Below are 15027 nucleotides of genomic sequence, written 5' to 3' on the forward strand. Positions count from 1 at the left end.
AACCTTTGGACTTGCTTCTTGGTATCCAAGAGCTCGGGTATCCCTTCGATAGCTTTGATCTAAACTCAATCCCCCGTGTGACACCAAAAAACCCAAGAACTTTCCCGAGGCTATGCCGAACGCACACTTCTCCGCTTTAGCTTCATCCCGTATCGTCTTAGTATGTCAAAAGCTTCCATTAAATGGTCGATATGGTTCTCTGACTTTATGGACTTGACCAACATGTCATCTATATATACTTCCATGGTCTTACCGAGCTGGTCTTTGAACATTTTTGTCACCAATCTTTTATATGTGGTCCCGCATTCTTCAAACCAAAAGGCATGACCCTATAACAATACGTTCCTTGGTGGGTGATGAACATGGTCTTCTCCTGGTCTTCTTCCTCCATAAGGATTTGGTTATAGCCTGAGTAAGTGTCCAAAAAACTTTACAGCTCGTGCCCGGCTGTTGCGTCGATGAGTAGGTCGATGTGAGGTAATGGGAACGAATCCTTTGGACATGATTTGTTTAAGTCTGTGAATTCCACGCATATCCGCCATTTCCCGTTTTTCTTTTTTTACCATCACTATGTTGGCGATCCACTTAGGGTACTTTGACTCCCGGATAGAATTGTTCTCTAACAATTTTTCAACTTCCTCACGAACTGCATCGTTAATGGAGGGGTTGAATTTACGCCTTGCCTGTCTAACTGGGTGGAACGAGGTCGACGTTCAATTTGTGTGTGGCGATTTCCCTTGGGATGCCCGGCATATCTGCATGGTTGAAGGCAAACAAATCTGCATTAGTTATTAAGAATTGACTTAATTTACCTGGTTCCTAGTGTTTGCAGCCGATATAGGCCTTTTTGTGGTGGTCGTTGAGGTCCAATTGAACGGGTTCGAGCTCTTCTATGGTCGAGTCGGCTGCCTCGACCATTTCGGGATCCGTGATAGTGTCTCCGGTCTCTCCCTGTGTCGACCTCGGCCTTGTTGATTGCTATGCCTCTTTTTCCTTATTTTTTTCTGTTGGGTTGTCGTGCTATCTAAGGCAATACGGTAGCACTCTCGGGACATGCGTTGTTCCCCGCGTATGCTGAATATTCTTGATAGTGTTGGGAATTTTATTATTTGGTATAGGATGGAGGGGATGGCTCTCATGGGATGTATCCACGATCGTCCCACTATTGCGTTATATGCGCTGGCCTGGTCCATGATATGGAATGTCGTCTCCAGTGTTACGCCGCCGGCCAAGACGGGCATTGTGATTTCCCCTGACGGCCGCTCAACTGCATTATTAAAACCGATTAGCGTGATGCAATGCGACACTATCTTACCCTCGAGTCTCATTTGGGTAAGGACTCGGGGTTGGATAATGCACGCGCCGCTTCCGTCGTCCACCATGATATGTTAACATCGGTATCCAAAATGCGTAAAGTAATAACAAGGGCATCATTATGAGGGAAAGTCAAATCGTCGGCATCTGACACATCGAAGATGATACTTTTTTGGAGTTCGTTGTACTGTTCGCGGGTGATAGACTGCTTAAGCTTATGCATGGTGGTGAGCTTAACGTCGTTGATCGAGGCATCATCGCCGCGGCTGATGATCATATTGATTGTACGAGCTGGTGATGGCGGCTTCGGCGTTCCTTGGTGTTCGCATCCTCTAGCGAAGTTATTTCTACCCCTGTCACTTAGCAGCTCTTTGAGATGTCCCTGCCGCAACATGTTTACGACTTCCTGTCTGAGGGCAATGCAACCTTCCATTTTTACCAACGTTCCTGGTGGAACTCACAGAGGTCGTTGGATTTTATGGTGCTCGGGTCTGATCTCATCTTCGTTAGCCACTTCACCATTGTTCCTAGTTTCTCAAGAGCGTAGACTATTTCTGTAAATGATACACAAAAATTGTGAGCAGATAATAAAGGGAGCATACCTCTTTCATTCTAATGAGTCCCCGTTCTTGGCCTAGATGGGCCTTCTTCATAGCGGGACGAAGGTGCAGCGGCCGCCCTGGCATATGGCTGGTGTTGTTCCCTATTAGGTCGCGAAACCAGGTGATCTCTTCTGATGTTGTCTCTTCGTTCTTTTCTGGATTCGGCTTGTACCGAGGTTAGCCGGTGAGTTGGCCCGTTGAGTCGTCCTCGTCTGCTCGGACCTCGGCACAGTAAGCATTATGGATTTCATCCCAAGTGGCTGGAGGATACTTTATCAATCGGCTCAATAGTTTTCTAGTTGCTCTTGAACCATCTCTACTCAACCCGTTCTGGAAAATTGCGGCTGCCATCCCTCCAGATATGTTTGGCAAAGTCATCCTTACCCGGTTGAACCAGGTAAGAAGTCCTTTAATCCCTCTCCAAAGGACTGTTTAGTGGTGAATATGTCCTTTACTTTTGCTTCGGCCTTCTTGGCTCCGGCGTGGGCGATTACGAATTTCCTCGAAAGTTTCTATGGAGCAGGCTGGTAGCTATGAATACCCATCAATGCCTTTCCCGTAAGGGTTTCACCAAACTTTTTCAGCAAAATAGAGGACATGTGTTCCTTGGCGAGGTCTTTTCCTTTCACGGCGCTGACATAGTGAGTCACATGATCCTTAGGATTGGTCGTTCCGTCGTATATCCTGAGATAAGGCGGCATTTTGAAAGTCTTTTGTATGGCATACGGGGCTCCGTCATTGTTGTATGGCTGATCTACGAACCTGTCAGCGTCCCTTTTGGGCAACAACTTAGGGGCGCCCGATATCTTGTCAACTCGTTCTTGATGTTCTTTCATCTAGTCTCGGAGTGCCTTGTTTTCATTCTCTATTTCCTCCATCCTCTTTAGAATGGTAGCGGGGGCGTTGTCATCTACACTATTAGTAAATACTGTGAGTTATACCTGTCATTGGAGGGTTTGGTTGGTTGACTGCTCGTCCGTTTGTTGTATCACGTAAGCTCTTGCGGCTTCTTTAGTCATTCCCGGAGCAAGTTTGTTGAGGATGCTCGTTAATGTGTCGGTTAGCCATGCCTCGAGGAGTTTTTTCACAACTGGGGTGTCCGTTCTTCTGCATACGTGGAGGCCCCTTTTCCGCTGGGTTTTGTTATGCTGCAGTGTGGAGGAGGCGACCTTTCTCTCCTAGGGGACACGTTGGGCGTCACGCCCTCGCCTGCTGTTTCACAACTTCCGTTGATGACATTCATGAGGTTAGTCGGGAAGTCACTTGTTATCTTTGTCCTTTCTCCTTGGTTACCTGCCATGTAGGGTTCTGTATACACAAAGAAAGGAAATCTTGGATTTTTTCGATGTTAGTGATTCACGCTAATTGTAGATCTAGAGGAAACAAAAAATTTAACTAGGAAATCACCACAGACGGCGCCAAGTTGTTTGACCAAAAAATATAGATCTAGGTTCAACTAATTAAATTAATGAAAATGAGGGTCAATCTTAGCTACCAATAATATCCTCAAAATGGAGTTCTCAAAAGTGCAATAAATACCACGTAGGAATATCTTGATAGCAATGGCAGCATATAATCAATATTCAAGAAAAAGGCAATAATATATCATTAAATATTGATGAACAACAATAAATGATATTTATGTAAACAAATGCAAAGAAGTCACCCAAGACAAGATGGAAGTAATGAATATTCTTTCTGACAAAGATGATTGATAGATAATCTTTCGAATATCTGATTTATTCTCGGAAAAGTGTAGACAAGAATCTTAGTAAAAAGGTGATGCTTGTATGCTTGCAATGAAATCTGATTCTCTCTTTGGAGTCAACGTGTATTTCTACAAATGAATATCACATGTCTCTACCATTGTGTCCCTTTCTATTTATACGAAACATGTTCCTAAAAACCCTAACAGTACAAATACAGAGAATATTCTCTAGAATATTCTCTTTTGTGTCATATATCGACACTAGCCGTTATAGCTATGTCAAGGGTGCTCGACCTCAGCCTTGATAACGTCTCTTCGACTTCAGTCTTGCTGGCTCTTCGACCACGGCCTTTGCTGATAATTAGATTACTTCGATACGTGGTGCCCTAGGAATATTTTACTGATACCATTTCGACTAAAGATGGGTTTGACCCATACATTTAGGGTAATTTAGTCAAATAATACTCTTAATAAATGTTACTAATTGATCTTTTAATAGTTGAGCCAAAAAATCTTAAAAGTCACTTATTGTGTACCGGAGGGAGTATTCTCTTTTGCTTAGTTGCATGTGACACATTTTTCCTTTTTTGATCCATTAGTAAAGAATAAAATATTTTTATTTTTAATAGTAATTTTAAATTTATTATTTTATTTTATTCTTAGTGATATGATATTATATATACAAAAAATATATTATATTTTAGACTACAAATTTCAAAAAACTCTTTCTTAAACTTTGGGCTTCCTAATTAAACTCATGGTTAAACAACAACAATAATAATAACATATTCAAAGTGGGGTCTGGGGAGGATTGTTTGTACGCAGACCTTATTTCTACCTTGTGAAGATAAAGAGCACATCCGAGGGTCTAACGAAAACAGCCTCTCTGCCTTCTTAAAAGTAGGGTTAAGGTCTGCGTACACACTACCCTCCCACCCCACTTGTGGGATTACACTGAATTTGTTATTGTTATTATTAACGATAAAGAGCATGTTTTTGATAGACCCTCGACTCAAAAAAAAAATTATAATGTCACATTTAATTCGACTTTTACTTTAGAAGTCAATAGCATATTAAGGGTCTGTTTGGAAAGCCACCCGGTAATTAAAATTGGTGTAATTACTAGGGACACAATATAGTAATTACGATGACCAGTTTGTTTGTCATAACGTAATTACAGTGTAATTACAAGTGCATTATTTGGTTGCACAAGTGTAATTACACAGCTGGATTAAAATTTAAATGAAGTAATTATCAAAAAAACAAGGTTAGAAAAGAGACTTACCTCGGGGAGAGTAGTAAAAGAGAAAATAAGTAATGCTCTCGGCGCACGATAAGCCAAGGGAGGCTAACGTGCACTGACGATGGTGAGAAGACGCAAAAACACAGCTCCGGTGATGACCACTGTAACACCGGTGACCTCAGGGATGAACTCATTCACTCCATTAACGTTTGGAAGCTTTTTACCTGCTCGATTCCAACCAATTCGAGAGGAAAATGAGCTGAACGAGGAAGATGAATGCAATAGTAATCAATGGAACAGTACAAAGGAAGTGAAGGAGAAGGAAAGCCAAAAGGGCAAAGATAAATTGCCAACTAGTCCGCGAAGGCTTCAATTCTCGGAAGCTGGATCCTCAACTCTACCTTCACCAGATCTAGAACAAGCAGCAGCAGCTAGAGCTGGAATAGATAAGGAAGGACATGCAAAAGAACTCAGGCAGCAAAACCGCAATTCTCAGATGGGAATGAAGCTGGAATATGTGCCGCCAAGTCATCGAGATGGTAAGATTGTCATTAAAATCATGGAAGAAGATGTAAATATGTTGAATGAACACTGGGCGACAACTCTAATAGGGTATGTACTGGGGGATGCTCCATATGAGAAATCTATGGAATCTTATGTTGAATCTGTGTGGGACTTTGTCACCAAGCCCCAAATTCTATACCATAAGGATGGCTACTTTGTATTTTGATTTGCAACAATTGAGGAAAGGGATCTGGTAATGCAAGCAGGACCTTATTCGTATCACAATAAACCGCTTATTCTGCAGAACTGGGAAAGGGATTTCCACTTTGACCCTAAATGCATTACCACAATTCCTTTGTGGATTCATTTTCCAAGTCTGCCTACTGGGTATTAGTCTGCTGACGTATTGAGCAAAGTGGCAAGTGTTGTAGGATTGCCAATGTACACTGACAAATTCACAGCTGAACTGAACAAAATTTCCTATACCAGAGTACTAGTGAAGGTAGACATTACCAAGCCTTTGGTGGAGAGTATTGAGATTGAAACCCCTACTGGAACATGGCAACAGGAAATCTTGTATAAATGGAGACCAAAGTTTTGTAGTGAATGTGTGCATTTTGGCCATGATAACTTTGAGTGCTGGAAAACCAATCATAAGAATCCTGAAGATGCAGAATTTCAAATTCCTAAAAGAAGAAATAGGAACAGAAGAAAAAACGGTAGAGCAAGAATGGATACTGAAAGGCCAACAAAAACAAGGAGAGGTGATAGAAGAACAACCTTCAAATGAAGCAGACATGGGAAACCTAGTAACAGCTGGACAAGAAGCTGATCAAAACATGCAGATGGCAAGCAGACATGGAGGAAGTAGAGTACAGAATAAGCCAATTATGTAGATTGTAGAAGCTAGCACATCAAACAGATTTACAATGCTGGATGAGTGTGGGCAAAGTTTTGTACAGGGAGAAGCACTGCTGGCTGAGCCTATACACTAACCACCATGATCATCAGTACCTAGAACATAAGAGGGCTTAACAAGCCCCATAAGCAGAAGGAGTTAAGAAACTTTCTGCAAAAGAATAAAATAGACATCCTTGGATGTCTAGAGACTAGAGTTAAAGAAAAGAAGGCAAAAAATATACTGCAAAAGGTAGCAAAGGATTGGGGTTACTGCTGCAATTATTCTAAGGCTGAAAATGGAAGAATATGGGTACTATGGAGAAAATCTTTGACTGTTAACATAATTCATATCCATGAGCAATTTATCCAATGCTTAGTGGATGTCCCAATTAATAGTAGTCAGATAATAGTGACAATGGTCTATGCTAGAAATAAGGCACAGGAGAGGGCAGTACTATGGCATGACCTGCAACAGGTAGGGGGGCAAGTTCAAATTCCCTGGCTCATAAGTGGAGATTTTAATAATGTTCTAACCACAGATGATAGGTTAGGACAGCCAGTGACTGCTAGTGAGATAAAGGAGTTTAACCAATGTATTAGCAACATACAGCTGACCCCATTGAGAACAAAGGGATGTTTTTTTACATGGTGTAACAAACAGGATGCACATGCTAGAGTATATAGTAAGATTGACTGGGCTTTTGGAAATTTCAAATGGATGAAGGACTATGGACATGTGGAAGCAGATTGCTTGGAGCCAGGAGTGTCTGATCATTCTCATATCTTAGTTCAAATCTGGGAAAGAAAAACCATCCACCCCAAGCCATTCAAACTTTACATGGTCACAATGGATCATAAGGAATTCAGGCCAATGGTGGACAGAATATGGAAGCAGCAGAATGAGATGGATCCTATGACAAGTATCTGGCAAAAGTTACATAAGCTGAAAAATGAAGCTAAAGGTCTGAATAAGGAGATGGCAAATTATGAGCAAAGATTAACACAAATAAGGCAGCAACTAGAATGCACTCAAGCTAATATGGTGCATGATCCTTTCAACCAATTGCTGATAGAACAGGAAAAGCATGCCATGCATGAATTGGAGAAATGGAGTTTAATAGTGGAGAGAATATTGAGGAAGAAGTCAAGAGTGACATGGATTGACTATGGTGACTCAAATTCGAAGTACTTCTTTGCACAGTTGAAGATTAGAGCAAGCAAGAATAATATAACTGCTATGTATAATGAGTCAGGAATGAAGGTTACTGATCCAACTGCTGTGGAACAAGAATTCACAAACTTCTTCACTCAACTAATGGGGAAGGCTACGGGGCTACCATGCCCAAATATAAGTTATATTAAAGCAGGAGATTGCTTGAACTTACAGCAACAGCAAGAACTGATAAAGGAGATCACACATGAGGAAGTGGATGAAGCTGTGAGAGATATGCCAAATGACAAAGCTCCTGGGGTTGATGGCTACCCTATAGAGTTCTTTACAAAGCACTGGATGATAGTGAGGCAATACATATATGAAGCTGTATCCTTTTTCTTCCAAAATGGTAAAATGAAACCAGCATGGAATTGTACAACCATCACTCTGATTCCTAAAGTCCCAGCACCAACAACAGTTAAAGACTACAGGCATATTGCTTGCTGCACTACCTTGTACAAAATTATTGCAAAGATCCTGACAAAAAGACTTAAAAAAGTTATTGAGGTGATCATTGGCAAGTCACAGTCTGCCTTTATAGAAGGAAGGAGCATTATAGGTAACATCTTGTTTAGCCATGAACTTTTCAAAGGCTATACCAGGAAAGGTCTATCCCCTAGGTGTGTCCTTAAGGTGGATTTAAGAAAGGCTTATGACTCATTGGACTGGCATTTTCTTAGATACATGCTCACTGAGTTGGGATTCCCACAGAAATTCATCCATTGGGTAATGGAGTGTGTGTCAATTGTGTCCTACTCTTTAATGCTTAATGGTGGCCTACAAAGCCATTCAAAGCCCAGAGAGGAATCAGGCAAGGTGATCCAATGTCACCTTACCTATTTGTCATAGCAATGGAATACTTGCAGAGGGAGATGAACCAACTAGCCACCTTAAAGTAGTTTAAATATCACCCAAGATGCAAAAAACTGGGGGTGACACATATTTGCTTTGCTGATGATTTGCTCATGTTCTGTAGGGCAGATATAAATTCAGTAAAAATAATGCAGGAAGCATTCTACAGGTTTTCTGCTGCATCTGGCTTGCAGGCAAATACAGACAAAAGCTCAATGTATATAGCTGGTGTTCCACAGCATATCAAGGAGCTGCTACTTGAGAGTACAAGATTCAATGAAGGGTCTATTCCATTTAAATACCTGGGGGTGCCACTGTCTGCTAAGAAGTTGAATATACACCAATGTCTGCCACTGGTGGAGAAGATCACTGAAAGAGTTAACTGCTGGTCTGCCAGGATGCTATCCTACTCTGGAAGATTGCAGCTTATCAAATCTGTACTATTTGGCATTCAAACATATTGGGCACAAATTTTCTTATTGCCTAAGAAGATTATGAAGATGATTGAGACTATTTGCAGAACTTTTCTTTGGACTGGATCAAATGCCATTTCAAGAAAAGCATTCATAGCTTGGGACAAGATTTGTCAACCAAAAACTGCAGGAGGGCTGAACATCATCAATATGAGGGTATGGAACAAAGCTGCAATTATCAAACAACTGTGGGCTTTGGCAATGAAGAAGGATGCCTTATGGATTAAATGGACACACAGCTACTATATCAAGAACAAAGACATTGCAGAAATAAACACACCTAGGACAGCAGCTTGGGTGATTAGGAAAATCATAGAGGCAAAGAAAGAAGTGATACAGATGAACTCAATGCATGGGAGTGTCATATCAACTTTGGCAGACTTGGTGAAACAGGGCAGGTTCCAAATTCAAAAGGCCTATGTCCAGTTAATGCCTCAGCTTCCCAAAGTTAGCTGGAAAAGCATTCATCTACACACACAGATTCATCCACGGTTCAAATTTCACTTATGGCTGGCCATTCATCAGAGAATAGCAACTGTGGACAGACTTCTCAAGTTTGGGATTCAAGTACCACCTGATTGTGTATTCTGTGCAGGTACTATGGAAACATTGGACCATTTGTACTTTGAATGCCCACACACTAGATTATTATGGGATAGAATACTGAAATGGCTGGGAACTACAAGAATAATTGGAAGTTGGCAGGATGAGATAGCATGGATCAGCAGTATAGCCAAAGGGAAGAATGGAAAAGCAGAAATCACTACAGCAGCATTTGCTATGGTAGTATACTGTATTTGGCGAGAAAGAAACTCCATCAGATTTCAACAGGGTCATTATATGGTGGATGAGACATGCAAGGAGATAGCTCTACATATGCACATACAGGGGAGATCAAAGATCAAATGGCAACAAGCTTTACAAAATGTAAATAGTTATCCTTAGGCATAGCTTGTTTATTTTTACTTACTGTTCTTTAGTAAAATCCCTGTAATAGTATTAGAATTAGGAGATTGATGGTCAGCACTAATCTGGTTTTGTAAAGACAGTTTTTTTTCTGAAATGAAATGCTAGTTATATCGGAAAAAAAAAAGAAGTAATTATCAAAACTTAAAAGTTAGTATAATAAATATATGCATATAAATAATTTTTTATAAGTATAAATAATATTATATTTGGTATTTAAGATGCATATTTTTTCTTGAATATACATTAATTAGCAATCATACATAGATTCCAAATTAATAGTATTTAGTTTAATTAATTATAAAAAATAAAGACATACGGTTTTGTAAGAACATCACGGAATGCATGTTTGATCAAATAAATTACTATTTATAAATATAATGTCATAACATTATTCAAATATTTGACAAAACAAATCTATCAATTCTAACTAAAAAAATGAACAACATGCAATGTGAAATAACAAGCCAATACTACTAAAACAAGTAAACTTGGACTATAAATATAATGCAATATCAAAATCCAAAAAAAAAAAAATTAACATATGTCAAATTCCAACATAATAAAAATAAGTTCCAATACAACTTAAGATTATCTAACATAATAAGTTTATAACCTCATTCAACAACAAAATTCTATTTTAATAACATCACTCATTATATATCAAGTTTTTTAATGACTTATTATTTTTAATATTTGGTGTAGTTTCAAAAACTAGAATAACAATGCAATTACACTAAATGAAGAAAATAAAATAAATAAGAAATAAAATATACGAGCAATTACATGGAATCACAAGATCAAGTAAAGGTAGAGAAACAAAAGCTAAATAATGTACAAAGAAAAATGTATTTTTAAATTAAAAAGACATTAAAAAGTAAAAATAAAAAAAATTAAAATAATAGAAATAAAAAGTTATAAAGAAATTAAAAAGTAACTTCGTAATTACACAGTGTAATTACCACCAATGCTCAGCTCCCTGAAAAGTATAATTATACCTCTCCAATTACATCAAATTTCATGTTAATTAAGTAATTACCTAACCAAACAAACATATCAAATTGTGTAATTACACTCAGTTACATTTAAATCTAATTCTTAGGTGTATTTCCACACACGCTCTAAGAAGATACTACATGCATTATTATTATTATTATTATTATTATTATTATTATTATTATTATTATTAGAAGATAAGAAGAGCTCGGACGCATGGAATACATTTGGAAACAAATTAGTAAAAAATTTGAGTAAAAAGAAACTTGTTTAGAATTTTGACTCGTGAACAAGCAATAATTAATTATTCTAAAAATATCCTTTTGACTGTATTGGTGGTGGGCGCAGCACACGAGTGGGTCTCGTTTGTTGTTTACTCCAGCTGCCGTTGAATCCTTCTTTTTCTTTATTGCACTTATTATATTATTACTCTTGTTTTAATAGCCGACCTTTTTCTTTCTCTTTTTCACCTTTTCACATCCGACTATTGAATCCTATTTAGAATTTAAGGTTTACACTTCAATCTTTTATTAAAGTTATAAGTCTTAAATTTACTATATTTTTAAAATTATATATTTATAACTTATTATAGATTTTTATATTTTATGATTTATTGTAGTTTTTGTTAAATTTGTATATATAACTTTGTATTTTTAAGCCAAAAGTATTTGGTTCATGGTTCAGATGAATTGATACTACAAAGTTTCATCAGTCTTTTGTGGGTGGCGAAGCAAGAATTTTTATCAAGAAATATCAAAATGTAAAAAATTAAATAAAAGAGTCAACATATAATAAATATATTTAAAGACATAAGAATTTATTTAGCAATACAATATAATCTTTCAGCGAAGGGATGTCAATCCTTTGCATTGCTTGTGGGTAGGATCCTTTCATCTTTAATTAGAGAATTCAAGTTCGATCCTATGGGGTAGGTCCCTAGGGACGTTCTTTGGAGATGCCTGGAGGTGAAAGGTGTGTCAGTAGCTTATATTAGGGCGATAAAGGATTTATATGATGGAGCTAAGACTTGGGTTAGGACTATGATAGGTGATTTGGAGCCCTTTCCAGTAGTTATGGGGTTACACCAAGGGTCTGCGCTCAGCCCGTTCTTATTTGCCCTAGTAATGGACGCATTGACACACCATGTTCAATGGGAGGTGCCCTGGTGTATGTTGTTCGTTGATGATATAATCTGATTGATGAGACGAGAGGCGGCGTTAATGAAAGACTGGAGGTATAGAGGCAGGTCCTGGAGTCTAAAGGTTTCAAATTGAGTAGGACCAAGACAGAATATTTGGAGTGCAAGTTCAGCGATGTGTCAGGGGAAGCAGACCGGGAGGTAAGGTTTGACTCGCAAGTCATCCCTAATAGAGAGAGTTTCAAGTACCTAGGGTCTATTATCCAAGGATATGGGGAGATCGACGGGGATGTCACGCACCGTATCGGGTGGGATGGATGAAGTGGAGGTTAGCATCTGGAGTCCTGTGTGACAAGAAGGTGCCACTGAAACTTAAAGGTAAGTTCTATAGAGCGTTGATTAGACCGGCCATGTTGTATGGGGCTGAGTGTCGGCCAGTCAAGAATTCTCACATCCAGAAGATGAAAGTAGCCGAAATGAGGATGTTCGGGCACACTAGGCTGGATAAGATTAGGAATGAAGATATTCGGGAGAAGGTGGGCGTGGCTCCCATGGACGACAAGATGCGGAAGCGAGGCTTAGATGGTTCGAGCATGTGCGGAGGAGGAGCCTAGATGCCTCGGTTAGGAGGTGTGAACGGTTGGCTTTGACAGGTACAAGGAGAGGCTGAGCGCGGCCTAAGAAATATTGGGGCGGGGTGATAAGGCAAGACATGGCGCAACTTCAGATTTCCGAGGACATGGCCCTGGATAGGGAGGTGTGGAGGTCGAGCATTAGGGTTGTGGGTTAGGGGGTAGTTGAGCTTTTCCTTTGTTGTTCTGTCTAGTCTCATAGTGTTTTATATAGGACTGCTAGCGGTTATTGTTCCATCACACTTTCTATTTTTTTGTTTATTATTTTTTTACTTTTATTTTATAGTTTATTTTCAATTTTTATTATTGCCATAACTATTGTCCTTCCCACTTATTTGTTGTCACTTACGGTGCTGATTTTACTTGTATGTTTTCTGTTGTTGTTACAGATCTTTTGTTTTTGAGCCGAGGGTCTTCCGGAAATAGCCTCTCTACCCTCATGGGTAGGGGTAAAGTTTGTGTACACTCTACCCTTCCCAGACCCTACTAGTGAAATTATTACTGGGTTGTTGTTGTAAGTTCGAGCCAATAATTTTTTGGCGTAATGGCTTCCTGGCCACTTAAACTTGTAGGGTTTTTGAAAGCCGATACATGAACTTTGGATTTTTCCATTTGAACACTTCTACTTGAGAAAATGTCTACTAATAAACACTTGTTATGGTGCGTGTTGTTCAATCGCTGCTGACATGGAATTAATTTAATATTTTGTATGGCCACATCTTCCATTCATTCACATTTGTGGACACCTGTATGTTCAAGGGCCCACTTCTTTTTATTTTTTTCTTTGTCAAATTAACTTTTTCTGCACATAACCCTTCCACTCCCTGAGAACCCACCGAAAAACGACTTGAAAGCCTCCGGATGTTACCTGTCAAATATCTCCGGCGATTGTTTTTTTCTCTCCCACTTAATATTTTTCACTTCCACTGTTTTATCATCTTTTCACCTACAAAATAAGAAGCATATGCAAAACCTTCAAGTCCAACCTTTTACCACCAAAAATCATAGAGAAAAAATCACAAACTTAGACACAAAAATCACCAGTTCCAAAAATCAGAGAGAATAATTAGTAAGCGTCAAATAACTTTTGCCATGATTGAAATTTGACCCGATTTTTTCTAGCAAATCAGCAAAAATATTCAACAAATTAAAAAGCTGCAAACACTGTTGCTTTTCAATTTCTCATTACAACAATGTGAGAGTGTGTGTATTTCGAGTCATACTTTTCAACAATTTGACATGTAATTAAACTTTTCAACAATCTGAGACACAGGAGAGAGTATGTATTTCGATGTGGTAAAACACACTGACAGAGACAGATTAATCTCCTCTCGGCTGGTCGATAATCTCAGTGACCGGCGTTTTCACTATTTCGAGCTGGCTTCCTATAATTGGAGACGCTTGTTCCCAACTCGATCCACAAGGGCGTCCTTGCCCGTTCTACAACTTATGTCTCCTGTAGTGAACCCTTTCAGGCTATGTTCGGAACACATCGAAAAATGAGTAAAGAAAAGAAAGGGGTAGGGGTAAGTGTACGGGGATGGGAAAATAATCTGAATTTGTTTTTTCTATATAATAAATTAATTATTTATCTTTTCTTTTTAAATTATGTATCGTATTCACGCGCTTAATACCTGTGATTAACACGCAAATTGCCACATCAGCTATAATATTGCAACATAAGCATAGTCAATGGTCAAAGGTGTTATTAATAGACATTTTCTCAAGTAAAAGTGTTCAAATGGGAAAATCCAAAGTTCATGTATCGGCTTTAAAAAGCCCTACAAATTTAAGTGGCCAAGAAACCATTACGCCTAATTTTTTTGAAATATACTCCTTTTAATTGGATCCAAAGCACATCAGAACACGATAAATACTTATTCATAATGTTTACATTAAATCATATTAACATACTATGGTTAAAGTGATTTAGGCCCCGTTTGGCCATATATTTTGGCACCCTTTTTTCAAATCTTTTTTGAAAACATTGTTTGTTCATAGATTAATGATCTATTTTTGAAAAATTTCTGAAATTATTTTTCAAGTTCCCAAAATCTAGTTTAGGGTAAATTTTGGGTGAAACTTGTTCTCCCACTCACAAAACTTCAAATTTTTTTCAAATAAAATGCATGTCCAAACATAATTTCAACTTCCAAAAATTATTTTTTAAAACTATTTTAATTTTTTTTTTTAAATTTCAACTAAATCTATGTCCAAACGCTAGCTTAATGAAATAATAATGCAGGCTGATTAACAATAATTAAGTAATAGAAACAGACACAATAAATACTTAAAAAAGAAGAGAATACGTCCATTGAGGGTGACGAGAGCAGTGACAAAAACATAGTGTCACATGGGGGCAATGTTCCACGTTACATCTTCTTATTGGACATCACTCTTTCTTCTAGTCTTATGGCTGCGGTCAGCCTATTACCCAAAACCCCACTAGACGACTCTTGCTCACCAAGCAACTTTCTGAAAAGTAC

At 38.5% G+C, this 15027-nt stretch overlaps 1 protein-coding gene across 1 annotated transcript; it reads right to left on the minus strand.

The window, feature by feature from the left end:
• On the minus strand, window positions 891-1747 carry LOC109215810. Its single transcript, XM_019379925.1, has 2 exons — window positions 1360-1747; window positions 891-1267 (listed from the first exon to the last, which is right to left on the minus strand). Exons 1-2 carry the CDS (start codon window positions 1745-1747, stop codon window positions 891-893), a joined length of 765 nt encoding a protein of 254 aa, XP_019235470.1.

The sequence above is a fragment of the Nicotiana attenuata genome, chromosome 2 (assembly GCF_001879085.1).
Source record: "Nicotiana attenuata strain UT chromosome 2, NIATTr2, whole genome shotgun sequence".
Lineage (NCBI taxonomy): Eukaryota > Viridiplantae > Streptophyta > Magnoliopsida > Solanales > Solanaceae > Nicotiana > Nicotiana attenuata.

Bases quoted from the DNA above. Each gene is read 5' to 3' on its own strand.
- LOC109215810 (XM_019379925.1), bottom strand. From the start codon at position 1,747: ATGGAAGGTTGCATTGCCCTCAGACAGGAAGTCGTAAACATGTTGCGG. The intron at 1,268-1,359 runs GTGCATTATCCA...TTAATAATGCAG, and splicing joins GTGGACGACGGAAGCGGCGC to TTGAGCGGCCGTCAGGGGAA.